General features: G+C 38.9%; 1 protein-coding gene across 3 annotated transcripts; it reads right to left on the reverse strand.

Annotated features, from left to right (window-relative positions):
• Nucleotides 1-26,469, reverse strand: LOC122660454 (probable inactive purple acid phosphatase 28). Of its 3 annotated transcripts, none has more exons than XM_043855763.1 (4): nt 26,243-26,469; nt 26,015-26,162; nt 738-1,132; nt 1-464 (listed from the first exon to the last, which is right to left on the reverse strand). In XM_043855763.1, exons 1-4 carry the CDS (start codon nt 26,429-26,431, stop codon nt 15-17), a joined length of 1,182 nt encoding a protein of 393 aa, XP_043711698.1. In that variant the 5' UTR covers nt 26,432-26,469; the 3' UTR covers nt 1-14. The 3 variants fall into 3 exon arrangements, with proteins under 3 accessions (XP_043711698.1, XP_043711695.1, XP_043711696.1); XM_043855760.1 differs by having other exon boundaries at nt 738-1,162; XM_043855761.1 differs by having other exon boundaries at nt 1-461; nt 738-1,162; nt 26,243-26,468.
• Between the last annotated feature and the right edge of the window lie 972 nt (nt 26,470-27,441).

Consider the following 27,441-nt stretch of genomic DNA (forward strand, 5'->3'; position numbering starts at 1 on the left):
CATCTTTATAACCTTCAGTGCCACAAAATTTGCTCATCGATCTTGCTCAGATTCTCATCATCAAGACACTTCCAAGTCTTGATCCTCTCGACCCCCATCCATGCCTTCTCCCCCCTTCCTAGCTCAGCCAGAATTATCCTTGCTCTTCTAGACCAACCTGCTTTACCATAAGCATGGTATCCAAAGCCCCCACCATAGCAAAACCATATACCATCAAGCTCCCCGCAAAAGTCATTAGTGTGATCATGGCCAATGAAGACAGCCTTCACATCTCCCATGGACACAAGAGCTGGTAAAACGCCAGAGTTAACAACAGAACAAGCAACTCCCTCCTGATACTGGCCCACAATCTTCTTATACCAGAGCTGCCGAATTTCTGGGATTGGGATGTGGAAGAATGCAAGTGCCGGGGTAGGAGCCAACGTGATGCCATACAGTGGCTCTCGATCCCATTCGTTGCCCTGCTAGTATGCAACCTACAACATTTTAATATTATCTAAATGTAGGATAAGAAATACTTGGAAAAAAATTAAATTTCATGGGCAGAGATCACATTGTTGCAACATGTTAATATTATCTAAATGTAGGATAAAGAACACTTGGAAAAAATTCAGTTTCATAGGCAGAGATCACACTTGTATAGAGATAAATTTTGAGCTAAGAGAACCATGTTTTAGTATATGATCATGCAATTCCAATAACAAATTCCCAATGTTCCATGTCATACTGTGTTATACCTTAAGGCCCTCAGAAAAGCTACGAAGCCAATGCAGTTGAGATTCCTTGATCCAGCCGTAAGTTCGAACACCATTGACAGTAGCCCTATCTCCACTGTCAAGAAATAAGAGATTGAGGATACTGGTATTGGCCAAGTCAGACCCAAAAGCTCCTTGCACTCTGAGATTATAGTTCCCAAACCCATCAATGGCTACTGTGCTTGTTTCAACACCATCAGCAGAGTCGCTCATAGATGGATTGATCTGAGAGACCGAATAATCCATAAGAGAAATAAATGACATCAGTTCCTCCCGGCTCATGGTAGACTCTTGGTCATGATTACCCAAAATTGCTGCCCAAGGAATTCTGGATTCCAAGGCAGGACTGACGGCTTTGGCTAAAGATTCAGCAGCATCTGCAGCACTTGGCCCAAATATATTGTCTCCTAGATGACAAGTTAACAAAAGGTGTTTCTTAGGGATTTTTCCAGAAGGAAAATGGAAAACAAACAAAAACTGAACAAGAAACAGTGGTAACTGGGTGGCATAACAAATGTTTTTTCTCATTGGGGGAGGGGGATTGGGTCTAAAGATTCTAAAGCAAAGGGTTCTAAAACTTGAACTCTTCAATTCTAGAGGGAGAGCTTTCAAAAGATCTAGGGAGAATAAAAGCAAACATCCATAATACAATTGGTTTCCAATGTTTGAGCACATGCAATTCCAAAAGATACTAAAGAATAAAAAAATTCCAGTTAATCCTGATAGAAACTGAAATAACTAATTTCATAGGCCTAGCTTCGACCCAGATTATAGGTCAATTAAGTGGCCGATTACAATGAAAACACATTGGATCAAAGTCCCAACACATACATAGCCCAACCAAAAGCTAATTTTCCATTAAAATAAGGCCAATTGCTTTTTATCTACATCAAACTAAAGAAATGAATGTTCCATCCCCTTCCAAGTTCCATATGTAAACTATGAAATTGAAGACTCAGATGCATTGTCTAATGTAAAGCTAAGTCTTAGACAACTAAAGACCAAACTTACAGCAGGATCTCCCAATCATGTCAACAGTATAACATATCATCCGTTCTAGCAGCATTAAATAACAAAAACTCTTAGCAGTTGCAGTACAATGAGGTATTTAACTAACACAGCCCTCAACAATACCCAACAATGCTTTGATATGAAGCCCAGCCATAAGAGAACTAAAAAGAATCAGTTCCTATTAACAGATTTAGAATTACAGTAAGGCTTGGATGATTAATGATCACCCCAAGCTCTATATTTATATCCTTGAGAATAGAGGACAGAAATACAAATAAGCAATGTGGGACTAAAACCCACATAACAGAAAAATAAAAAAAACAAAAAGAGGGTCCAAAATACCCCTACGGTTCTAACAGTTCTAACACTCTCCCCTCAAGTTGGAGCAAATATGTAAATCATGCCCAACTTGACTAGATTAGGATGGAACAATTTCCCAGACAATCTCTTGGTGAAAATATCAGCAACCTGATCAGTAGACTTCACAAAGGGAACACAACTCAATCCATCTTCCAACTTCTTCTTGATAAAATGTCTGTCCACTTCAACATGCTTGGTGCGATCATGCTGTGCTGGATTGTGAGCAATGCTGATTGCAGCTTTGTTGTCCACTCAACATCATAGGAAGAACAAGAATTCCAAGGTCTTGTAGCAAGCCTTTCAGCCAAAGTAACTCACAAATGCCTTCTACCATAGCACGAAACTCTGCTTCAGCACTAGAACAAGCCACCACATTCTGCCTCTTTCTACGCCAAGTGACAAGATTGCGCCCTACAAAAGAACAAATACCCAGAGATAGATTTCCGATCTACAGAACCAGCCCAATCAGCATCGGTATATGCCTCTACTCGTAGGTGACCATGAGGAGATAGAAGAATGCCTTTTTCCAGGAGCTGACTTTAAGTAGTGAATAATCCGAAGAATAGCCTCCAAATGAGAAGAATAGGGGTCATGCATAAATTGACTCACAGTACTCATAACAACAGCAATGTCTGGACATGTGTGTGAGAGATAAATCAGCTTCCCCACTAGTCCTTGGTACCGACCTTTATCAACAGGTTCACCCTCCTTTTTTTCTAAGACGAATAGTAGCCTCTGAAGGGTGACATCCTAACAAAAGAGTTTCAGACAACAAGTCTAGGACATACTTCCTTTGGTAGAAAAAGATGCCTTTAGAAGACCTGGCAACCTCAATCCCTAGAAAGTACCGTAGCTTCCCTAGATCTTTAATCTCAAACTCCTGCCCAAGAAACTTCTTCAACCGGTTGATCTCATCACCATCGTTGCCAGTAACCACGATGTCATCCACATAGACTATAAGAACAGTGAAATTTTTTTCAGCCTTCTTTATAAAGAGAGTGTGATCAGTATTACTCTGCTTATAGCCCACAAAAATCACGGCCTTGTGAAACCGACCAAACCAAGCTCTAGGTGACTGCTTCAGCCCATAAAGTGTTCGCTGCAATTTGCATACTTTACCTTGATTACTTTCACAAGAAAACCCTGGTGGAATATCCATGTACACCTCCTCACCAAGTTCTCCATTTAGGAAGGCATTCTTCACATCCAGCTGTTGTAGATCCCATCCAAGATTGACTGCACAAGATAGCAAAACCTGAACTGTAGTCAACTTTGTAAGCCTCTTGCAACCAGACGTGCTTTATATCAATCCACAGTGCCATCAATCTTCTGTTTGACCCCAAACACCCATTTACATCCCACTGGTGTTTTTCCTAGAGGAAGATCTACAAGATCCCAAGTATTATTTTTTTTCAAGGCTCTCGTTTCTTCCAACATAGTTGCCTTCCACTTTCCATCTGCATAAGCTTCCTACCAATTTTTAGGAAGAAACAGAAGAAAGAGAAGGTACAAATGCACGAAAAGACGGAGAAAGAGAACAATAAGAAACAAAACGAGAAATGGGATGCAAGATGCAAATCCTAGTACCTTTGCGAGGAGCAATAGGTAGTTCGGAAGGAGAAGTCTCACCAGGAGGAGGAGGATGAGGATCTGGATCCTGAGCTGGCAATTGGATAGGTATTGGTGCCATAGTGGATTGACGTTGCCCTCTTTTGGAGCATCTCTTTTAGTAGGTGATAACATTCGAGTAGTCAATTCTCTTCTGAAATTCACTAATGGTCTTCTGGATTGGAGTCAACTCCCCCTGACTAGGAACATGACCATCATTATTTTCTACCTTCTCCCCTTCTAAAGGGATCCCTACGGAAGAGGGGGCAGCAGCCAAAGTGGGCTCCAAAGTAGGCTGGACCGCAGCCAAAATAGGCTCTAAAGGAGGCTGGGCAGCAGCCAAAATAGGCTCCAAAGTAGATGGGAGAGGAGGTTGAAGGAGAGGAAACACAAACACATCTTCACTAGATCCAGAATTCTTCCCCTGAAGATGTGGGGATGGATAGTAGGAAAGACTTTCATGAAAAACGACATCCATACTGACCAGCGTACGACGGGAAGGGGGATGGTAACACTTATAACCTTTCTAGGTTGGAGAGTAACCCAAGAAAACATACCGCACCCACGAGGGTTAAGTTTACCATGAGATTTCGTGTCACTGGCATAGAAAACACAACCAAACACCTTGGGAAGAACCACAAAGGTGGAATTCCCATGTAAAAGTTCGGCCAGACTACAGGAGTCGAGAACACAAGGCGGCAACCGATTAATGAGATAGGTTGCAGCGAGGATAGCATCTCTCCAATATTGGGAGAGAATATGGCGCGAAAACATCAATGCCCTGGTCACTTCCAACAAATGTCAGTTCTTCCTTTCAGCCACAACATTTTGGGTTGGGGTATCGACACAACTAGCCTAGTGAATAATCCCATTATCAGCCAAATACTTCTGAAATTGGTTTTGCTTATACTCGGTGCCATTATCACTTCTCAAAACCTTGAGATTAGCCTGGAACTGAGTTTGGATCATTTAATGGAAATGCTGAAAACAGGAAAAAACTGGACTCTTTGTGTGCATATAAGATAAACCAATGTATGCCTAGAACAATCAATAAAAGAAACAAACCAACGATGACCAGAAAGGGAAGCTTTACGACTAGGGCCCCAAACATCAGAATGCACCAAGTGAAAAGATGAAGAACTCCTTTTATTAGAAATCGAATGAGTAGAACGTGTCTGTTTAGACAGAACACAAGCCTCACAAAAAAAATCGGTCTCATCACATGGTTTGACTAAAGTAGGAAATAAAGATACTAATATTCCTAATGGAGGATGACCTAATCTAGAGTGTCACTGGTAAATTTTCGAAGAGACTAAGGAGTTCTGATGTGGAGATGGTAACGGGGATGAAGTAAGACGACCATCATCAAGCAGGTACAAGGCACCATGCACTTTACCCAATCCAATCGTCTTCCCAGAGGCCAGATCCTGACACTTTACAGTTAAGATCACAAGTCAGACTACTAACGGAAAGAAGGTTAGTACTAAAATTAGGAATATGCAAAACCGAAGACAAAGTAAGGGAGGAAGTGCAGTTGATGATTCATTTTCTAGATATGGAGGAAAGGGAACCATCAGCCACTTTAACCTTGTCTTTCCCAGAGGTAGCAAGAGCTGATGTAGTAGAGGCAGCAGCAGCGGAAGACCTTATCATTCGTAGGAAAGCCTGTAGATCATCCTGGGAAAGACCAGTGTCAGTAGCTAGGGCTATAGGAACAGATTCAGAGTGGTTTGCCTTATTTTTTGTCTTCTTCTTGGGAGCCCGTTTAGCCTCAAAGTCAGTTGGTTTCCCGTGAAGCTACCAACACTTCTCCTTTGTGTGGTAAGATTTGTGACAATGTTCACAAGTAACAATTCCTGTAGTAGAATCACCAAGAGAAACATGTCCGACAGGTGCAGGGGTAGCCTAGGTAGCAGACTGGAGGGCTGATCTGTCAGTAACAGGAGGATGAAGCATAGCAGCCTGACAGTTCTCTTCAGAGGATACCAAAGCATATGATTGTTCAAGTGTGGGAAAAGGGGAATGACCCAATACTTGAACACGAATATGGTCATACTCCATATTCAAACCAGCCAAAAAATCATACACCCTGGTTTTGTCCAGATGCTTCTTATATGCAGTGATATCAGCAGCTGTAGTGGGATGGTAATCAGAAAAATTGTCCAGTTGCTACCAGAGACTGCGCAAAGTAGCATAGTATTTGGAGATAGATAACTACCCTTGAGTAGTATTATTGGACTTCTTCCGAAGTTCATACACCTGTGCATTATTACCAAGCTGGCCATATGTCTCCTTACAAGCAGACCAAATCTGATGGGCTGTATCAAAGAGAAGAAAACCATTGGCAAGGTTAGATTGCATTGAGCCAATCAAATAGGGCATAAGTATACCATTGTTGGAGATCCATCTGGTCAAGAGAGTGCCAGGAGCAATCGGCATGGTGATAGTACCATCAATATGGCCAATAAGCCCATGGCTAGCAATAGCAAAGTAAGTCGAACGGGACCAGATCAAATAATTGCTCCCATCTTGTTTGACAGGATTAGGGAGGAGATCACGGTTGTCATTCCTACCAAGCCCATCAGCAGCAGAGGTGCCAATAGAGACTTCAGAGTCACCCATAATGCAACCAAAAAAACCAAATCGCAAAGGAGGGCTGTGGTGACAAGAAACACAAGAAATCCTTCAAATTAAAGGCTGAAAATTGGAGGAGAATCCCCTGTCAATGTCACAAGATGTGTCTCCAAAAATCAGCAGCAGCAGACAAGTGTAGCCCCTATATCGATTTTTTCAAGGTTTTGAAAAAAACCCTGTTAGGCTGAAATCGATATAGGGAAGAAGAGGCCAAAAAATTGAATTGTTGAGGCTCAAATTGGAGGCAGATATGTCTTTATAAGTGGAGAACCAGCCTTCAAAAAATCAGAACCAACAGAGGCTCAAAGCCCTGAGATCAATTTTTTCAGGGTTTTGAAAAAAAACCCTGATTTTGTTGAGATCGATGTAGGGAGATAAACTTGCAAAAAAAAACACTGGATTGAGCTGAAACTTGGCTCGAGTGTGGGTCTAGAAGAGACTGAACACCCCTCCAAATATCAGCCCCAACAGAGGACAGCAGCCCCTAGATCGATATTTGTCAGGGCTTTGAAAAAAAACCCTGTTTTTAGAGAAATCGATCTAAGAGGTCTTCAAAAAAATTCAACAAAGGAACCTGCTGCAGTTCTTGATCTTCAATAAGGGAGATTGGTTCCTTACAGTTGAGGTGGAATCAATCAAATATTTGAAGCTTCAAATATCGCAGCCAAGGTGTTGTTGATCTCGAATAAATTTATTTAACCATGGAATGAGGTGAGAAAGGGCAGCAGCTGGATCTATGGATCACGTCATCAGTGCTGCCCTATTGAAGAATAGAAAACAAAAGAAGAAAAGAGAGAAGAGAAGAGGAGATCGAGAGAGAGAGAGACGAGAAAGAAGGAGCGGAAAATAGAAGGTAGAGGATCCTAATTCAAAACCTGCTCTGATGCCATGTTAATAGATTTAGAATTAGAGTAAGGCTTGGATGATTAATGATCACCCCAAGCTCTTTATTTATATCCTTGAGAATAGAGGATAGAAATACAAATAAACAATGTGGGACTAAAGCCCACATAACAGAAAAATAAAAGAAACAAAAAGAGGGTCCAAAATACCCCTACGGTTCTAACAGTTCTAACAGTTCCAGGTCTATCGGAGGATAGATAACTGGTTGAATCACCAGAAATTCAATGGGTCTCAGAAATAGCAACTAAGCTTCTCTGAAGAGGATGACATTCCCATCGAGGGTAGGTCTATTAGGGATGACCCCCACCCCCCTGAATCTCAGACCAAATTAATGATGGGATGCTAAGATATGGTAGAATGTCAGAATTAGAAAGAACGCCTCATAAAAATAGCTACTCACAGCAACTACCAGCCATCAGATAAATCTAGAAATACTGTCGAAGGAAAAAATATGTTGTAGCATCAGTGTCAAAACTAGAGAAGGATCTGATGGTCAGATGAGAACAATAAGGCTTCAAAATTAGAAAGTAATTTCAGGAATTAGTAACTCACAGAACCTGTTTGTGCAGCCATCAGATGGAGCTGCTACTACTATCGAAGGGTGGCCCTATGAAGGGTATTAAATAGTCAAAAGATGGGCCTGTGATTATGGTTGGATCTGGAGTTACAGGTTCTCAAAAATCTCTGCAGAAATCTCCAATACCAGTGAGGCCATAGTTGTCAAGGCATAGCCAAGGTGCCGCCTAGGCATCCAGGCGGTTTTGTTGGGGCCTAGGCAACCTCCGCCTTATTGCAAGGCGCCTTGCACTGGTTTTTATTGGTATCAAACCCGATATTAACCCTTATTTATGCCAAATATCATTTAAGTAAATGTTTATTTAAGATATTATTCATAAATAAGCAAATATCCCCCTAATTGAATCCAATAAAAATAGTTAAAAAATCAAATTCCAAATGGATAAAAAGTCAACCCCCCAATTCAAGAACAAAAACTGAATTTTCGACGGTAGGTAAAATTTTCAACTTTCTAATGCTAGGGTTTTTCTCAAATCTAAAAATTTTATAAATCTTAATATGGTAAAGCATTGCTAAAAACCAAAAGTACGGTAAAATATTCATTTGTTTTGATATCTAACAAATATTTTCATTTAGAGCAATTTTGACAACATTCGCGCATACCAAAAAAGGTTTGACTGGAACATAACTTCTTCAATATAAATCAAATTTAAGCAATTTTGGATTTATTGGAAAGCTAGTTTTGTGCTCTACCTAATACTAAAAGTCTCATGTAAAATAAAATCATCTGACTAGTCAAACTTCTTAGAGAACAAAAACATTTCTCTAAATCGAGAACAATTTAATTACTTATAGATAAAATCATATTTTCTAAGAACAGTATAAACCAAACGTATGTTTGATTCTTTCAAATTTCCAATAGCTTGCTTCTTCAGTTCTGTTGTCTTCTAGTTCTATATTGATTTTTGATGACTTGATGTGACTTAATGTGGCTTAATGTTGATTTTTTATGATCTAAGGTATATAGTGTAGCATACTAAATAATGTTAGAAAAGGGAGAAATAAAAAATAACACTTGGGGGCGCCTTGGTCACCTAAGCGCTTAGATACCCTCCAGCGCCTTGGGTCGTTTTGCCGCCTTGAAAACTATGAGTGAGCCGCAAGGATGGGAAAGTGATCTCCAAGTCTAGTCTCCACTGGGTCTTGATGGATTGATGTTCACAACATGAACAAAACTCAAGCCATGTGCACAGTACCTCGGGATGCTTTTTTGATACTTTGGCCAGCTGTCGCATTAGTGGTATTGAACGCCTTAGCCCTTATTTATGCCAAATATCATTTAAGTCATTTACTTAAGATATTATTAATAAGAAAATAACCCCCTATTTAAATCCAATAAAAATAGCTAAAAAATCAAATTCCAAAAGGATAAAAAGTCAACCTCCCAGTTCAAGAACAAAAACTAGATTTTCGGCAGTAGGTGAAATTTTCAACTTTCTAATGTTGGGGTTTTTATCAAATCTAAAAATTCCATAAATGTTAATATGGTAAAACATTGCTAACAACCAAAAGAGCAGTAAGATATTCATTTGTTTTAATATAAAAAAAATTCATTCAGAGTGATTTTGACATCATTTGCACACACCAAATAAGGTTTGACCGAAACATAACTCCTTCAATAAAAATAAAATTTAAGCAATCTTGTATTTGTTGGAAAGATGGTTTTGTGCTCTATCTGATGTAGGTCAAAACATGAGGAAGAAAAGACCAAAACAATGTTCATGTTACTGTTCACATGAACAATGTCATAGGCCCATATTTGCCCTGCTGGGAATATTACTAGGAGATCCTGTGGGGCCCAAGACCAGATTACATGAAGGCTCTATTAGAGGAGTCAATTTTGTCAATGCAAGGGGGCATAATTGCCTTTTGTCTTAAGTCTTTTAAAACCTACATGCTAGGACGATGGAGCTATTTTAAAAGGTGGGGACCATAAGTAAAGAGAGCTGGCAGCAACACTTGAAGTTACTTAAGAAGTGGGGTCCACAAAGAATCGGCTGCAGCATCTTTAAAGACTTCTAAAAGATTTGGGACTCCAATTATTTCTATTTTCTATAGGACCTAGTTTCTAACTTTATAGTTTCTATTTTAGAATCCTAGTTGAGTTAGAATTTCTATTCTAGACACTTTCTAACTTTATGAATCCTAGTTTCTATTTCTAAGTTTCTAATTTTAGAACATTGTGAATTTAAGTTTCTAATTTTCATAACTTAAAGAGCAAGATATTGCTGCCTATATATATGTAAGGCTTTTAGAAGCCAATCAGACGATTAATGAAGTTGAATTTGAGATTGCTTTTTGTGCAACCATTATCCTGGTGAGAGGATGAAGGGCTGGTGAGAGCCTGGCTGAGAGAGCCAGAACCCTATATCCTTCTTGTGTCTTCTTTAATCGATCCCCCTTTTCTCTCTCTACTTCTATTGTGTTTCTCTATCTGAATCTCTGCAACCATAGCCATCCTTGTTGAGTCTGAGATGGCTGCAAGCCCCCAACAATCCAAACTGCTACTGGAGGTAATGTAATTCTAGATGGATAGGAGACCAACTAGAATCAATAACCAGAATCTGTTATAGATTAGGAAAATCGACTAGGTCAAATTATGTGAAAATTGTAAAATTAGGGTTAAGGTTTGATGGGACATAGGGTTAGATGTTAGGGTTAAGTTAGGAGAGTGTGGATTATATGGGAGAGAAGAGATGCTGAAAGTTATAGTTAAATCAGATGACTAAATCTGAAGTTATTGAGGAATCCTAGTAGAAATAGGATTCAGGGGTAAAAGGGTACTTTAAGAGAATCGGCTGGGTGGATGGTACGAAATTTGGATCAAGTCTCTCTTAGGGTTTGAGGAAGATTTGATCAAAATTTCAGCAGGTTCTAACGATTAGATTTGGCTGGGCAGAATTCTTGCGAAAATCACCTTGCATGTGACCTTCTAGAAGGGAAGAAGAATAATTGCAGAATTTCAATTTCAGGCTTACTTCTTGTTTGAAAATATCTTGAACCTTGCAAAGAATTTCCAGCAACTAAATATGTTTCTTCAAGAGATTGGCTAGGGTAGAACTGGAGCTTGAGAGGAACTATGGGGAAGGGAATGGCTATCTCAGCATGGGCATCTCACTCACCTATCTCAGGATTTTCACAAAGGCTAAAGCCAATATTTCATTAATCAAATTCGTGTACCATGCTGGCCTCCCTTACAAACTCATATAGAAGACTCATAAATAGACTTGGACACAAAAAAGGGAAGCCTAACCCTATCCTTAACTAATAAGGTAAACTAAATTGACTAAAAAAGTGAAATAATAAAGAAAACAAACTCAAACTAGGACTCTAACTAAACTAAGAAAGTAAATCTCGTTTTTCTATTTTCTACCCATATTTTAGGCCCATTAAATTAACCAATTACAAAATAAACCCATGGGATCAAAAGCCCAACACCTTCATAACCTAACCTAGCTTATTTTCAATAAAATAAGCCCTCTAAGTGACTTATTTACATCAATTCTCCCTTGCTTGAAAAAAATTCGTCCTCGAATTTTGCAAAATGGAGGAATCAACTTTGTGTGATGAACATCTGTCTTCAACCCATAATAGTGCTCAGGAAGCTCGTGGATATTAGGAATGTAATCTTCAAGGCATGGAACTTTTTCTTCAAAAAACTCTGGTGGCATGACGAACTCTATGCGCTCAACTTCGAAATCAGCAGTCATATCCATGGGGTCTTCTACAATTGTACCTTCGACCTGCTCAACTTCAAACTCTAACTCTTTAAGTTCTTCTTTGTGGCTCAGAGTCCCTTCAATGGTTTCTTCAACCACCTTGTCATTTTTAGTACCAAATTCCACATCGCCCATTGTCTCAACTTTACTTGCTTCAAATTCTTCAATGTAAGCCTCGACATTTGAAACATCAAGGACTGGCTCTTCCATGACGACATAAATTGCAGGAACTTCAGCATTAACCTCATAGATGTCATTGTTATCATCTAGGGTATCTTCACACTCTTCTTCTTCAAGGGCAGCATTAACGGCCCATTCATTTCCAAACTGTGGTTCACACACCAACATCTTCGAAATGGATTCAACGGTTGTGATCACTGAGTCTGCCTTCTCTTGTTTCTCTTCCATCTTCAAAACTTTAACAACTTCCATGGTAGCATTCGTGGTTTCAAACTTTTGCACTAAATGGTTCAAGTTCTCTTCAACTGTAAATGTCTTTTGGTTGTGGTAATCTTGTCGAAGGGAGAGCTTTCTTCGCATATATTCCAGTAGGAACTCGTTCCTCAACCCGTGCTTCATCTCTTCCCAAGTCCTAGGTTCACATCTTCTAGATCTGAGTCTCTCTTTATTGAATTTCCACCATTGTCTAGCATAACCAATCAATCGGGAGTAAACAAACCTAAGCTTCTGTGCCTCTGTTGGAATGTACCAGTCAAAATATTCCTCAAGAGAATCCAACCAATCAAGGAATAGGAACGGATCACTTGTTCCAGTAAAGTAAGGAACTTCTAACTTCATCTTCCTTGTATTGATATCAACCCTAGGAGGTGATAGGCTTTGATACCAAATAATGTAATTCTAGATAGATAGGAGACCAACTAAAACCAATAACCAAGATCTGTAATGGGTTGGGAAAATCGGCTAGGTCAAATTATGTAAAAATTGTAAAATTAGGGTTATGGGACCTAGGGTTAGCTGTTAAGGTTAAGTTAAGAGAGTCTGGATTATATGGGAGAGAAGAGATGCTGAAAGTTATAGTTAAATCATATGACTAAATCTGAAGTTATTGAGGAATCCTAGTAGAAATAGGATTCAGGGGTAAAAGGGTAATTTTAGACACTCAGCTGCGTGGATGGTAATGAAATTTGGATCAAGTCTTTCAAAACAAAGCTTTCCAACAAGTCCAAGATTGCTAAAATCTGATTTATATTGAAAGAGTTATGTACCGGTCAAACTTAATTCGGTGTGCGCGAATGCTGTCAAAATCATTCTGAATGAAAATAGTTTTTTGGACATCAAAACAAATGAATATTTTACCATATTTTTGGTTTTTAGCAATGTTTTACCATAATAAGATTTATGGAGTTTTTAGATTTGAGAAAAACCCTAGCATTAGAAAGTTGAAAATTGCACCTACCGCCGAAAATCCAGTTTTTGTTCTTAAACTGGGGGGTTGACTTTTTTTCCTTTTGGAATTTGATTTTTTAACTATTTTTATTGGATTCAAATAGGGGGGTCTTTGCTTATTTATGAATAATATCTTAAGTAAATGATATTAGGCATAAATAAGTGTCTGTCTTGGTTCCTGGCATAGATAGGTGTCTGCATACCAAGAATTTCCAGCAAGATCTCGAGATCTGGCATTCATATAAAGGACCTATATGGGACCTATATGGGCATTTTCCTATGTCAAACCGAGATCCAAGCGACCGAGATCCGAGATCTCGGTGAGATATGGATATTTTGAGACTCGTAGGCAGTCTCGTCTCGGGATTTCGAAAAACCGAAAAACTCGACGAGATCTCGCGAGTTCTCGAACTATGAATCCCGGATTTCTATTTTCTAGCCTTATTTTAGGCCCATTAAATTGACCAATTACAAAATAAACCCATGGGATCAAAAGCCCAACACCTACATAACCCAACCCAGCTTCTTTTCAATAAAATAAGCCCTCTAAGTGATTTATTTACATTAGGAGGTTTCCCTTGCTGATTATGAAAGCCTTTGCAGGTCTGTGGACAGATCACCTTCTAATTTCAGAGCTGCAGTTTTGTGTGTCTCCTTCTCAACAATCTGAGACCTATTGTGCTTCTGTTTTGAGACTCAATCTCTCCCCCCCCCCCCCCAAAGGGCTACAGTCGAGTATTCTGTTAGCCTTCTTTGTGGTCTGCTGGTCATCAAACAAAAGCCAATAGTCTGTGTCATCAGCTAGGGTTATTGGGGGTCCTTTGCTGTTGCAACCACCTGTCATCGATCCTCCTGTAGAGTGGTTCGTAGTTGAACTCCTCCTACATTACTACCTAATACACAAAGCCTCATGCAAAAATAAAATCATTTGACCAGTCAAACTTCTTAGAGAATAAGTACATTTCTCTAAATCAAGAGCAGTTTAATTACGTATAGATAAGATCATATTTTCTAAGAACAATATAAGCCAAATGTGAGACTGGGGCAGCGTTGGGTATGCATTCTTGTAATGCATTATCGCCCGAGAATGCGAAATCGACTTTGAATGCATTCCAAGAATGCATACCAAACACAGCCTAGGCATATACCATGACAGTGACTAATTCCAAGAACAGTATAAACCGACTCTATGTTTTGATTGTTTCAAACTTCCAATAGCTTGCTTCTTCAGTCCTGATGTCTTCTAGTTCTATGTTGATTTTTTATGACTTGATGAGGCTTAATATTGATTTTTTGATGACTTGATGTGACTGGATGTTGATTTTTTATGATATAAGCTATATATTGTAACATACAAATTAATGTTAGAAAAGAGGAGAAATAAAAATAAGACTTGGTCGCCTAGGCGGGCGCCTTGTCGCCTAAGCTCATAGGCACCCCTCCACCATCTTCGGTCGCCTTGCCGCCTTGACAACTATGGTGTTAAGTTGATCAAGGAGTCTTCACCACAAGATTTGGGTCATGTACTCCTTTAACTCCTTCATCTCCTCCCAAGTAGTAGGTTCTTGCTGATGTGAATTACCTTATCTTCATATTTGCACCACCATTGTCTTTCTGTCCCCACAAGTTTGGAGCAAGCTAACTTCATCTTTCTAGCCTAGGACAAGTCAAACCAGTCAAAGTAGCCGCCGTCTAAGGCACACATCCAATCAAGGAATTGTTGGGGATCATCACGATTGTTTAACTCTTTCAATTCCAGCTTTACATGATGGGTGTTGCTGGCCTACCTTAGTGATGTATCTCGGTCATATTACGCCGAAGCGCGCTCTTCCAAGGTAGCCAGTGTGCGTAGAATCCTTTGAGCAACTCGAGGAAAAGTTCGAGAAACATTATTGACTGTGGACTGATGTTGAGCTGCCAAAGGGTCCATACGTCTACATTACTGATACTGCTATTGGTCACTTGAATAGAGGCCATTGGTCCATGAACTGTCTGAGATTGGAGTTTGAGTCTTTTTGGTTGTTAACCTGCCTTATGTCCAACCAATTGACCAGACTTGGTACTGATTTTAATATTGAATGATCCTATTGTGGGTTGGGGTTGATATTTGCCTACTTGAGACCTAGCTCTACACTAGGAGGGTTTATGTGGGTCAAGGTTATGGGGCTTAAGTCACCTCGGGCAGAGGTTCTCACACCCCAAATCTCAGGCTCATAGGAGAAAGGATCAGGGAGATCAAACCTTAAAAGAAGGGGACTGTTGGGTCACATCCAGAACAGAGCAGGGCTTGCTGGTTTGTCAGTCCAGTACCTGTGTCAGTAAAAAACAGAGGAAGAATATGGGAGATGGAAGAAAACCAAAAGAAGAAGAAGAATAGAGGGAAAAGGGGAAGGCGCACAAGCACACAACTACACCACTGTGAAGAACCAAACACTCAATCTTATTTTATTCTAAAACTATTTCGTTGGTTACATTGCTTGCATATATAAAGAATAATAAAGAATAATAAAAAGACTCCGAATCACAATATAAAACTATAATGGAATCAAACTCTAAGACTAAAAATAGAGTTCCAAGCTAGTTTGGACTCTCATTCCTACCGAGCTAACACCAATAAAGAAATAATTAAATAAAAGCATCAAATTACAAATACCCCCTTTAAATTAAAAATATCCTGGACAGCCCAAATGAACCATAAACCCAGTTTTGGACCTGGTCATCTTGCCCCGGGTTTCCAGACAGAGTCAAGAAGGTCCAACAATGGGTGTGCACCTGCATCAAGACCTTTCACAGGTTTGGGCTCCAATAACTAGTCACGTGTAATACAATTGTTGGATGTAGTGGCCATCAAATCCAAATAAATTGTTTATTTTAATTAATTCGCATTTACTTTTATATGGATGAATGTGTGTATAGAGTTATGAGCTCAAAGTGTTCGCAACTAGGGGTGGAATTGGGCTTTTCGTTTACATGGTTGCCACATTGTGTGTTTTTGAGAATGGAGATTCAAGACAAAGATGTGGGTACACTTTAGTTGTGTATCAGGCTCGGTCATTTGAGAACCCAACATGGTCTACTGTCGGATGTTTAGCGTAAATAGGTTCTCGTGATAGTTGTGTGGTCCCTAGACCTGAGAGGTCCTTAATCCTTATCATTGCAGATCGACATGGTGTCCTTTGGTGTACATAAGGTTGATGCCTACATATGACTGGCTACACATCACTATGTTGGGCCCACTCTGTCTGCATGTGGACGAAAGTGACACTTTATAAGGAATCCACTTCCCGTGTTGGGAGAATATCTCAAGAGATAATCTTGATAATGCAAACTCGACCTCAAACCAGGAAAAAACCAGTGGGAGATCGATTGCAGCAGGATCAATAAAATATAGACGAACAAAATTGAATAACTGAAATTTTTTTATTTCTCTTTTATGTTTAAGTATGACAGAAGAACATAAAAGGATAGGGAAGGAGGATAGGGGACTCTCTCAGTCCAGGGCCTCTCACCCAGGGCCTCTCACCCACGACCTCTCACCATCACTGCATCTCACAGCTCCAACCGTAGCTCTCTTTTCTTCAATCTCGTCCCTTTTCTGCTCAGCCATGTACACTTATTTATAATAAAACCTAAGACAAACTTCTAGGAATAAAATCCCCTATAATTTTATTTTTTTTTGGCAAGGAAATCCCCTATAATTGATTACAAAATAAAACTCAACAAAAATAGGAAACTAAAGAATCCTAAAAATAGAAACTACCCATTATATAAAACACCACTTTAAAATAGAAACTTCCTAGTCTATTAAAACCCCCACGCAAGGTATAACTAAATCCTAAAATTTCTCCTAATCCAGATCAGCTTGACAACTGTTTTGACTTAAAAAGAAGACCTCCACACACAACAATATTGCCATGGGGCCCATCAAATCTGGTCATTATCTCTTCTTTTAACTGCTGGTAGATATCTCATAATGTGCTGGAAATAACTGGTCGATATAATAGTAAATAGGATAGAAAATATCTCCTCACAATCAGCAAATATATCCCTTTGAAATCTGCAAAATTGATTGCAATTAAATCCCCAACAAATCAGCAGACTTAATTGCAAATAAATCTCCTAAATAATATTGATCGACTTGGAATTAATCCCCCTTCAAATCAGCAAGATCGATAGCTATATTCTCCCCTCAAATAAAACTGGCCGATGGCTATCCTTAGGCACAAAATAGGCTGGGAAATTGGAATTAAATAATATCATAATATGGGACAGGTATAGACCCAATTTAAAACTCACTCGATGTACCGATTTTGCATCACTTAAACTTGATTAGACAGAAATTCCAAGCTCGGTGGTAATGTAAAGTGTTTACAAAAGAATTTATACAATTATTATTATTTAATAATTATTTTATAAATATTTAATCGCATTGTTATGTTGACTAATCAATGATCAAGATGCTTTTTAGTAGTAGTTCAATGGACAAGGGTAGTGACAGTAATTTAATTCATGCCCTGAGATCCATTGTCAGATGTTGTAAAGTGGAGGGACCTACATGTAATGTTTTCCATTAATTACGGATTTTGGTTATTACCAAAACTAAGGTACTCTTGTGTGAAGTTAATTAAGTAGTCGATTGGGTATGACACAGTGTAGGCTACCTTGGTGTAAGACCACTTGACATTAGTAATCCGAATAAAGAAAAGAATCAGGGTTTGGCTATAAATATAGCCTTAAAAAGGAGAAAAAGGGTGCAATTCATTATTAGCTCATAAATTTTGAGAGAGTTTCTCCCAAAATTGAAGACACTCTCTTTATCTCTCCAAGAGTTTGTGATTGCCATTGTTAGAGAAAGGATTGCGTTGCGTTCTCCATCAAAGCATAAAGTGGAGATCGATACCTATCTTTTTGCGGGTTCAGTGTTTAAGTGTTGTGAACCATTGGAGGTGCTTCGATTGCGGGACTCAAGAGGTAACCCTAAACCCATATTGTATTGTTTGCTCGAATTCGAAGGAGAGATCGATACCAAATCGATACTTCTCCAATCCAATACAAAGAATCAATCCTCATGCATTGTAGGGTATTCGAAACAAAACAATACAATACAGGTTTAGGGTTAGTAAGACTTGAAGAACATGGAACTTGAGAAACGCAAAGGAAAACAAAAACATAATCAACAAAAGATGTTTTAAGTATCAGTCTCCTCCGCTTGTGCAGACTTGACCTGTAAAACCCAGGCTGAGACACCTAATAAATAACGAACTTATGAATAGAAGGAACAATAAAAAATGATCCGGAAGTCAGTGCAACAAGTAAAGTGAAGGGGCCCGTTAAGAAATTTGATCTCTCTCACGCCTAAGTTACTCCATGAGAAGGCGAAGAAGAGCCACAATTAAAGTACCTTCAATGATTCACAACATTGAACACCAAACCCGCAAATGTAGGAATGAATGTCTACTCAACGGTTTGATGGACAGCGCAGTAAATTCCTTCCTCTAACAATGGCAATCACCAACTCTTGGAGAGATAGAGAGAGAGTATCTTCAATTTTGAGAGAAACTCTTTCTCTCAAAAATTTATGAGCTAATAATGAATTGCACCCTTTTTCACCTCTTTAAGGTTATATTTATAGCCAAACCCCGATTCCTTTCCTTATTGGGATTACTAGTGTCAAGTGCTGCAATTTAATTGGGTTGTACACCAAGGTAGCCTACACTGAGTCATACCCAATCGGCTAATTAAATTAATTGCACACAAGTACACCTTTGTTTTGGTAATAACCACAAACCCATAATTGATAGAAAACATTATGTGTAGATCCCTCCACTTAACAACATCTCAACATAGACCTTTGGGCATGGAATTAAATTACTGTCACTACCCTTGTCCATTGAACAACTAGTATAAAGCATTCTGATCACTGGTTGGGCAACAAAACAATACGATTAAACGTTTACAAAATAACTATTAAATAATAATAATCAATAGTTTTTTTGTACATACTTTACAAACCACTAAGCTCAAAATTTCTGTCCAATCAAGTTCAGGATTCTCTCTCGAGATATTCACCCTACATGGGAAGTGGATTCCTTATTAAGCGTCACTTTCATCAATGTAGTCACAATGGACCCAACATAGTGATGTATAGCTAGTCATATGTTGGCATCAACCTTATGTACACTAAAGTACACCATGTCAGTCTGCAACGATAATGACCTCTTAGGTCTAGGGACCACACAACTATCACGAGAACCCATTTACACTAAACATCTAATAGTATTCCAAAACTGTTCTGGAACAGTTTCGGAATTGTTCTAGAATAGTTCTAGGATAGTTTTGGAACAGTCCAAAAATGGTTTTTGCTCATATTCCCAGATTGAATATATTGTATTCTGGTTTAAATTGTTGTTTTTCTGTATAGGGAGTAAGAGTCGGCCATCTTGGGGTTAAGGGTTTTGAACCCTTCCGAATGCAATGGCAATGGTTTTAGGATCTGGTTTTGCACAGTTTTGTGTGAAAAATACTATTTTTGCTCGGTTTTACATTTTTGAACCCTTTTTGACATGTGATATAACTGTGGGTTGAATCAAACTATTTTGGCCATTGACCTAAGCTGAAATATGAAGAGTTTATATTTATGGGATTGCCATTTGAACTTGACATATATTATTCTAAGAGTTAGAAGCAGTTTGTTGGAAATTAGAGTGCTAATTTTCACATGGTTCTTGAGGATTGTATTATGATTTACTTCATTACTTTTGATTAAGGAATAATATTACATGAGATATAACCAATGGTGCTTATGTATTAGCACAATTGGCCATGGGATTTATGTGTAATGAATGTGATGCAAGGTTACTTTATATTTCCTTCTCTTTCCCCCCCCCCTCTCACACTCCCCTTTTAATAAATGTACTCCCCTTGGGAAACCCAAATTTTAAGAGGGTTGGTTTTCTCAAGGTTTTCTTTAAGGGTTTTAATTTATTAGTTTTCTTACGTTCATGAGATGTAACTTATACTAAAGTTCATGAGATGTAACTTATATGTAATGTAGATGAGATGTAACTTGGTGGAGTTTATGTGATGCGCGTTGGGGAGGAGTTGAAAGGTGGTGGAGGAGCAACATCTACTAGATGAGGTCGTATCCAGTGGAAGCAACCAAAGATTTGATCAAGTTGTTGTTCAGTCATTAATGAATGATTGCTCAACCACATGATTAGATCATTTATTAATTAATTTATACATATGGTGTATACATATGTTAATATGAGCTATTATGTTCCCTAATTGTTAAAGCAAATGTGATATGGAATCTCTTAACTAGAAGAGAATCCATGGCCTCCCATTGTCGGTGTGTGTAAGGATCTAGTTGTAGGATTCATGTAGATGTTGATAGGATAAAACTTAATAGTAAGATAGCTTGCACATACCTCATGTTATGATAGGAAGTGGACACTACTAGTGGGAGACCTGCGATAGTATGATACCATCTCACAGTATATGATTCACGCAAAGATAATGGGTATGCATTTGGCTTGAGTGTATGCTGGCCGAAAAGAATGAACATGATACTCAGGTGGCCGAATATATTGCAAGTCTAATCTCTTTTGTGGGAATAAGATTGATAGATTGATCCAACCAATCAAAGCATGCACGTTGATTCCTGACAGAGTGAGTTGTTTATGTAAGGAATACATGGTTCCAATTCACACAATTAGTTTTTTAATCGCTCTTTAGTTGGTGTGACCAACTGACTCTATAAATTCAATGCTTATTATTATTGCAAATTAATTCACTTGTACGTATCTGTACTCCCTAGCTATCACTACCCTCCTGAACAATTACATTCTGATAGGTCCTAACTATTAGGACTGGAAAAGGCAAATTATGTTAGCACTTACCTCTGAAGACCTTAAAAGTGTCTTAGAATTGGAACCCCCTGAACCTCAATATGATGATGCAAATGTGATTTTGTTGTCAGATACCTTTAAGAAAATGGCAACAAGGCAAAGGTCTTAATCCTTAGTTCTATTGATGTGTATATCCATAAGTCAGTTAGTGAATTGGTCACTGTTAAACTGATTATGCAAGCTCTGCAAAAGACTTTTGGAAAGAAAAGTCGAGGTACTCGACATGCTCTCTTGTCTGAACTACATTCTGCTAACAGGTCTAAAAGGTGATGCAGCTCCAAGAAGGAAGAAGAAGAAGAAGAAGAAGCCCGGAACTTAGGGTTTGAATAGGGAGCCGTAGGTTAGGATTTATATTTTCCATACTTAGTTTATTTTCTTATTTTTAGATTGAACCGGTCTAGAATTGGTTGCATCCAATTGGTTCAATGGGTCTAATTTAAGTGAAGTGTTCCTACTGGTTAATAGGTTCTTATATCCTATTGGCTGATATGGAATCTTCTTTAAATTAGCTGTTTTTAAGTTATATTCTTTTATTTTAAGTTAGTAGGGGTAGTTAGGATATTTAAGTTTTAAATTAGTCCAATTAGATTTAAACCTCACCCTTCCACGATTTTGTGAAGGAGAGGCCTTTAAGTTGTAATAGGATTTAGCCTTAGGCCTTTATTATAAATAAAGGGATCGTGGGAGGCTCCCCCACATATTGATATTTGAATTAAAACACTGTTTTCTGCTGCTGGCCGATTGTTGCTGCTCCTTGCTCTTCAAGAGTGTTTGCATCCTTGTGGGTACATCAAGGTGAAAGGGTGGGTGGAATCCTGCGACTCCTTACGCCGTGACGACTGGGAGGGTCTCTCATTCGAAGGTGGTTTCATCCTTCAACCATTCAAGCTGCTGCCGGAGGATTCCAACGTAAGTTTGGATCTTAAATTTCTGTTTTAGCTTTCCTTCCCCTTCCCCATTCGATTCCTTTCTTTCTGTTTTATTTTTCATAAACCCTAGATTACTAGATTCTGTCCAGACTTGTTCCCTCATCAGAACCCTCTCATTCTTTGACCACAGCCTCCCCTCAACACCCTTTCTACTCGACCTAAGCTGCTGCCTCTTCCTATCACTCAAACCCTAAAAGTCCTCTTCTCCATTAAACCCTAAAAAAACCCTAAAACCTGTTTAGACATAACCAGCCATCAAAACCCCACCCAACTCTGGCCGAATCTTACCCTTAACCCCTGGAACACTCGATCCAAAGCCCTGGTCCTGAATCCACTTCTAAACCCTAAATCTCATCTCCCCCTTAATTCCAAAAACCCGAAACCCTAACCCTAATTTCTGCAGGAATTTAAAACTGATTCAAATTCAGATATTTTTATATCATAATGACCCCCTAGACCTGCAGATTAAAACCATATAAACCCCATTCCCAAATTCCCATCCTAAACCCTAATTTTGCCCTAAAACAGCCCCTAATCAGCCCCAAACAGCAGGCTTGACCAGAACTTGATTTTATTTGGCTCCTACTAGGATTATCTCCTATTCTAGGACTACATTAAAAGGACTCCAGGTCTTGACCATATTACGCAAATAACAAAACTTTTTCAAGATCAGAAGCCAATAGGAACAAAATTTGAGACATCTTATCAAGTTGATTTGATCTTCTTGTCTCTGCCCACCTCTTATGATCCGTTTGTTATGAACATTCGCATGAATAACATGGAGTTAATTATTACTGAGTTAGACTAAAATGTTGAGGGAACAGGAGGCGACCCTTAAGAAAATTAAAGCAATGGTTATGGTGAGTGACGTCAATCCTTCTAAGCCCAAGGGCAAAAAGAAGTTTAATAAAAAGGGGAACAAAGGAAAGAACAATGTTATCAAGGCTAGCCAAATCAAGAAGAAACATGACAAAGGAAACTGTTTCCACTACAACAAGCCAGGTCACTGGAAGCATAATTGTTATACTTAGTAATCCCGTCAAAGAAGACTGAGAAGGCTACAACTCAAGGTATTTCTGAAACCTGTGTCATTATTGAATCCAATTTGTTGATGGGACCAACTAACTCATGGTGTGTGGACTCTGGGTTCACTACACATGTTTGTAATGTGTTATAGGGGTTCAAGGAGACAAAGAGGCTTCAGAAAAATGAGATACGATTTAGAGTAGAGACTAGAGTTGAGGCTAATATAGTTTCTGTTGGCATTTTCTTTTTAAGTTTAGTAGATGCTGGAACAGTTGTTTTGAATGATTGTTATTATGTTCCTAGTTTTCATTGGAACGTTATTTCTGTTTCTAAATTTGTAAACTCTGGATATTCTTTTTAATTTAATACAAGTGTTGTTATTAGATTTAAAAGAAAGTTTACCGCTTTTGGATTTATGAGAATGGTCTCCACTTTTTGAAATCCAAGTATGAAACAAAAATTTCCAACATGGTAAAATCTAGTTTTAAAAGAAAGCTAGCCACATTTAACTCTACAAACTTATGGTTTTCAAGCTAGACCATATTGGAGTAGATAAGATGAACAAGTTGGTAAAGGATGACCTTTGGAAAGCCTAAAAGTATAATCTTATCCAACTTGTGAGTCTTGTTTACAAGGATAGATGGCCAAGAAACCCTTTTCCAAAAAGGATGGAAGAGCCAGTTGTATGCAAGAGCTAATTCATTTTGATGCATGTGGTCCGATGAGTATTTAGGCCAGATATGTATATGCACTCCCATTATGGATACGTTTATCTAATGCATCATAAATCGGAAGCCTTTGAATAGTTCAAGGAATTCCGAGTTGAGGTTGAGAATCAATTAAACACACAAATCAAATGCCTTAGATCTGATCGAGGTAAGAATACTTATCATATGAATTTAGGGACTACATGAAAGAGAATGGAATTATCTAATAGACTACACCAACGACACCTCAACAGAATGGTGTCTCAGAGAAAAGGAACCAGACTCTGTTAGACATGGTCTGTTCCATTCTCATTCACTCTGAATTATAGAACAAAAGTGTTTGTAAGTAAGCATGTAACATTTCTAGAGGAAGACCTTGTTACTCCTTGATCTGAGCCTATAGACATTAGGGAGTTGTCTAGTAACTCCACCCCTACCATCATAAATCAACCTGACATTAACACTTCTGTTACTGTTCAACAACTTAGTAAGCCTCAATGTAGTAGGAGTTCTATTATATTAGACCCCCAATTTATTACTCTTTTTACAAAGGATAACAAAAAGGTAGAAAAGTTCCACATGGTATCTGACTCATCAGATTCGGATTCCAACACTTACTCTGTGGAGGTCTAAGATGTAGGCGCAAACTTATTGGTGATCATTAAATCCATTCGGATTTTATTGTCGATAGTTTCATCTGGCAGATTAAGGTTTAGAAGGCCTCTCTTGAATGGATATCTTGAAGAAGATTCTATATGAAGCAGCCAAAGGGTTTACTTCTCAGGGAGAAGAAACCAAAGTATGTAGGTTGTTGAGGACCATTTATGGTCTCAAGCAAGCTCCAAGAAGCTGGAACATTCATTTTGATCAAATCAAAACGATTGTCTTTGATCAAAATATTGATGAACCATGTGTGTATAAAAAGACCAGTGGGAGTGCAATGTGCTTCTTAGTCCTACCTGTGGATAACATATTATTGACTGTGAATGATGTGGGCATGCTGTCATCTATCAAAGTGTGGTTGTCTACTAATTTCTCAATGAAGGACTTAGGAGAAGCGAGTTATATCCTGAGCATCAAGCTTGTGAGAGATTGCTAGAAAAGGATGCTTGGACTTTCTCAGGTCAACTACATTAAGAAAATTCTGGTTAAGTTTGATTTGCAAAACTCTAAGAGAGGAAATGTTCCTTTTAGACACGATGTAAGTCTCTCCAAAGTGCTCCAAGACTCCTGAGGACATTGAGGAAATGAAGAGAGTTTCCTATGCATCTACAGTGGGAAGTCTTATGCATGCCATGCTTTGCACTAGACCAGATATTCGTTATGCAGTTCGGACAATGAACAGGTTTCAGTTTAATCCCGATCAAGAGCATTGGACTACAGTGAAGTGTATCTTTAAATACTTGTGATAAACTAAGGATTATTTCCTTATGCTTGGTACAGACAGTCTATCAATCCTTCATATATCCCTTTTCCACTCAATCAAGAAACAGGATCGGACATTATTCCAGTTCATCTCCATTTTCGTGAAACTATTCCTCAAGCAAGGCAGCCGATAAGTCATCGAAGGGTTTGTATCAATAATGGAATGGTAAGCATTACTCATTTGAAAGTGTTCCCATTGGGTTTTATAGACTTGTATTTCCAGATTGACAGAGATGATAGGAAGTAAATCCGGAGTGGTATTTATATTAATTAGAGGAACTGTCATTTGGGAAAGTGCTAAGTTGACACTACTGAAAATCTTTTAGTTCTCTTTACCAAGGGACTAATAAGAAATATATTTGATAGACATGTTGAGAACATGGGCTTAAAGCATGTAGAACATTGGCTTTGATGTACAAGTAGGAGATTGTTCGATATAGTGTCCATCAAATCCAAATATATTGTTTAGTTTAATTAATTTGCATTTACTTTTATATGGGCGACTGTGTGTGTAGAGGTATACCCTCCAAGTGTTTGCAACTAGGGATAGAATTAGGCTATCCATTTACATGGTTGCCGCATATGTGTTTTTGGGAATTGAGATTCCAATCACAAATGTGGGTACAGTTTAGTTGTGTATCGACTCAATCAATCGAGAATCTAACATGGTTATGTTTCCCCTCATGGATTCCTTTGTTACAGCTTCTTCAAAAGCATTCAGAATAGATCACCGCACATAGTAACTGGTCCAACTAAAGGCAAACGGAGGAAATTGATCTGGAAAATACTCAAATAAACACAAAAAGAATCCAACTCCCTTTTGTCCAAGGCTCCAACCAGAGAAAAAAACTAAAGATTCAGACTTTAGAGAACGAAAACAAAATAAAAGGAAATCAAAGTCTTAACAGAAAAAAATTAAGTGTCATTGAGAATTTCAAGCTTAATATGAACAAGCATCGATCTCAAACAAGGAATTATACACTTGTTCATCCAATCTGAGTATTATTTCATGAATTTTATCAGAATAAAATCTCAAATTCTTACCCGTAAAGACGATAAGATCGGGCTTCTCAGCTTTAATCACTCTTCGAAGGAACTGAGTCGTATTAAGATCGGAACAGAACTCGAACTCCGACGGCAGCACATCTCTACATCTGGTCACAATCCCATTCCCATAATGCATATCGGCAACCTGGAAAATATTAAAAAATAAAAAAAACCTATTAGAACACAGAAGAACTCAAAACCTAGTGTTATAGAGAACTAACGGACCTGAAGGATCTTGAAGGTGCCATTGGAGTTAAATCTCAGTGGAAGATCGGGCTTTCTCTTGATCTTTGCCTCTGTGTTTCCCACCATCAAATTCTCGAGAATTAGGGTTTGAAGAAGGTAGAGAACTGCGAAAAGGAATGCGATGAAGAAAGGGAGGGTCAGCCATTTTTCTCGGGCAGAACCCTCCATCTCTGTTGAGGGAATGAAGACTGCAAGATGCTTGGTTCAACGAAATCAGTATAAGAATAGAATAAAATTTTGAGTGTTTGGTTCTTCACGGCTGTATAGTTGTGTCCTTGTGCGCCTTCCCCCTTTTCCCTCTCTTCTATTCTTCTTCTCTTGTTTTTCTTCCATCTCGCATCTTCTTATTCTTCCTCTGTTTATAACTGACATAGGTACTGGACTAACAACCAGCAAGCCCTGCTCCGTTCTGCATGATCCAATTCCACGTATCATTATCCTTTCAGGTTCGCTAGCCGGTACAATTGTCCGGCGCCTCTCTTGAGAGGCGGAAATGATGACCTAAACCCCTACCCGAACACACTGCCCGGGCAGGGTCCACCCCACTCTTATTAGAGGCATCGGACAACCGTACCGGACAAGGAGTCTGAGAGGAAAAAAATTCTTGATCCGACAGTCCCGTTTCTTAAGATCTTCCTCATCCTTTCTCCTATGAGTCTGGGATTGAAGGAGTGAGACCCTCTCTCTAAGGCAACTTTAGCCCATAACCTTAGCCCGAATAAACCCTCCAAGTGTAGAGCTAGGTCTCAAGCAGGAAACTATCAACCCTACCCACGATAGGATTAAAACCAGTACCAAATCTAGTCAATCGATTGGATAGAGACGATAGGTTAGCAACCAAAAACAATCATCTTGAGAAGGATCGAGATTCTTTCCAATGAGGGTATCGCTCAATGAGTATCCAATGGCCGGGTTGGCTAGGCGCACTGATTGGGCCCGTGTCGAGATGTGTGCCAACCAACCCAGCCATTGGAGGCCTCATTGGGCACTCATTGGGAGATATCCTCATTGGAGAGGATCCAGATCCGAGTGTGAGAAAGGGTTGCAAACAAGTGCTACAACGTATCGGCCAAAACATCATGTGGCTCCCTTAGTAGTATCAGCCAAACTCATCATTATCTCTGTATCAATGTTGGGTCATATCAGTTACATCAATATGATACCGATATTTTATTCTA

The sequence above is a fragment of the Telopea speciosissima genome, chromosome 4 (assembly GCF_018873765.1).
Source record: "Telopea speciosissima isolate NSW1024214 ecotype Mountain lineage chromosome 4, Tspe_v1, whole genome shotgun sequence".
NCBI lineage: Eukaryota > Viridiplantae > Streptophyta > Magnoliopsida > Proteales > Proteaceae > Telopea > Telopea speciosissima.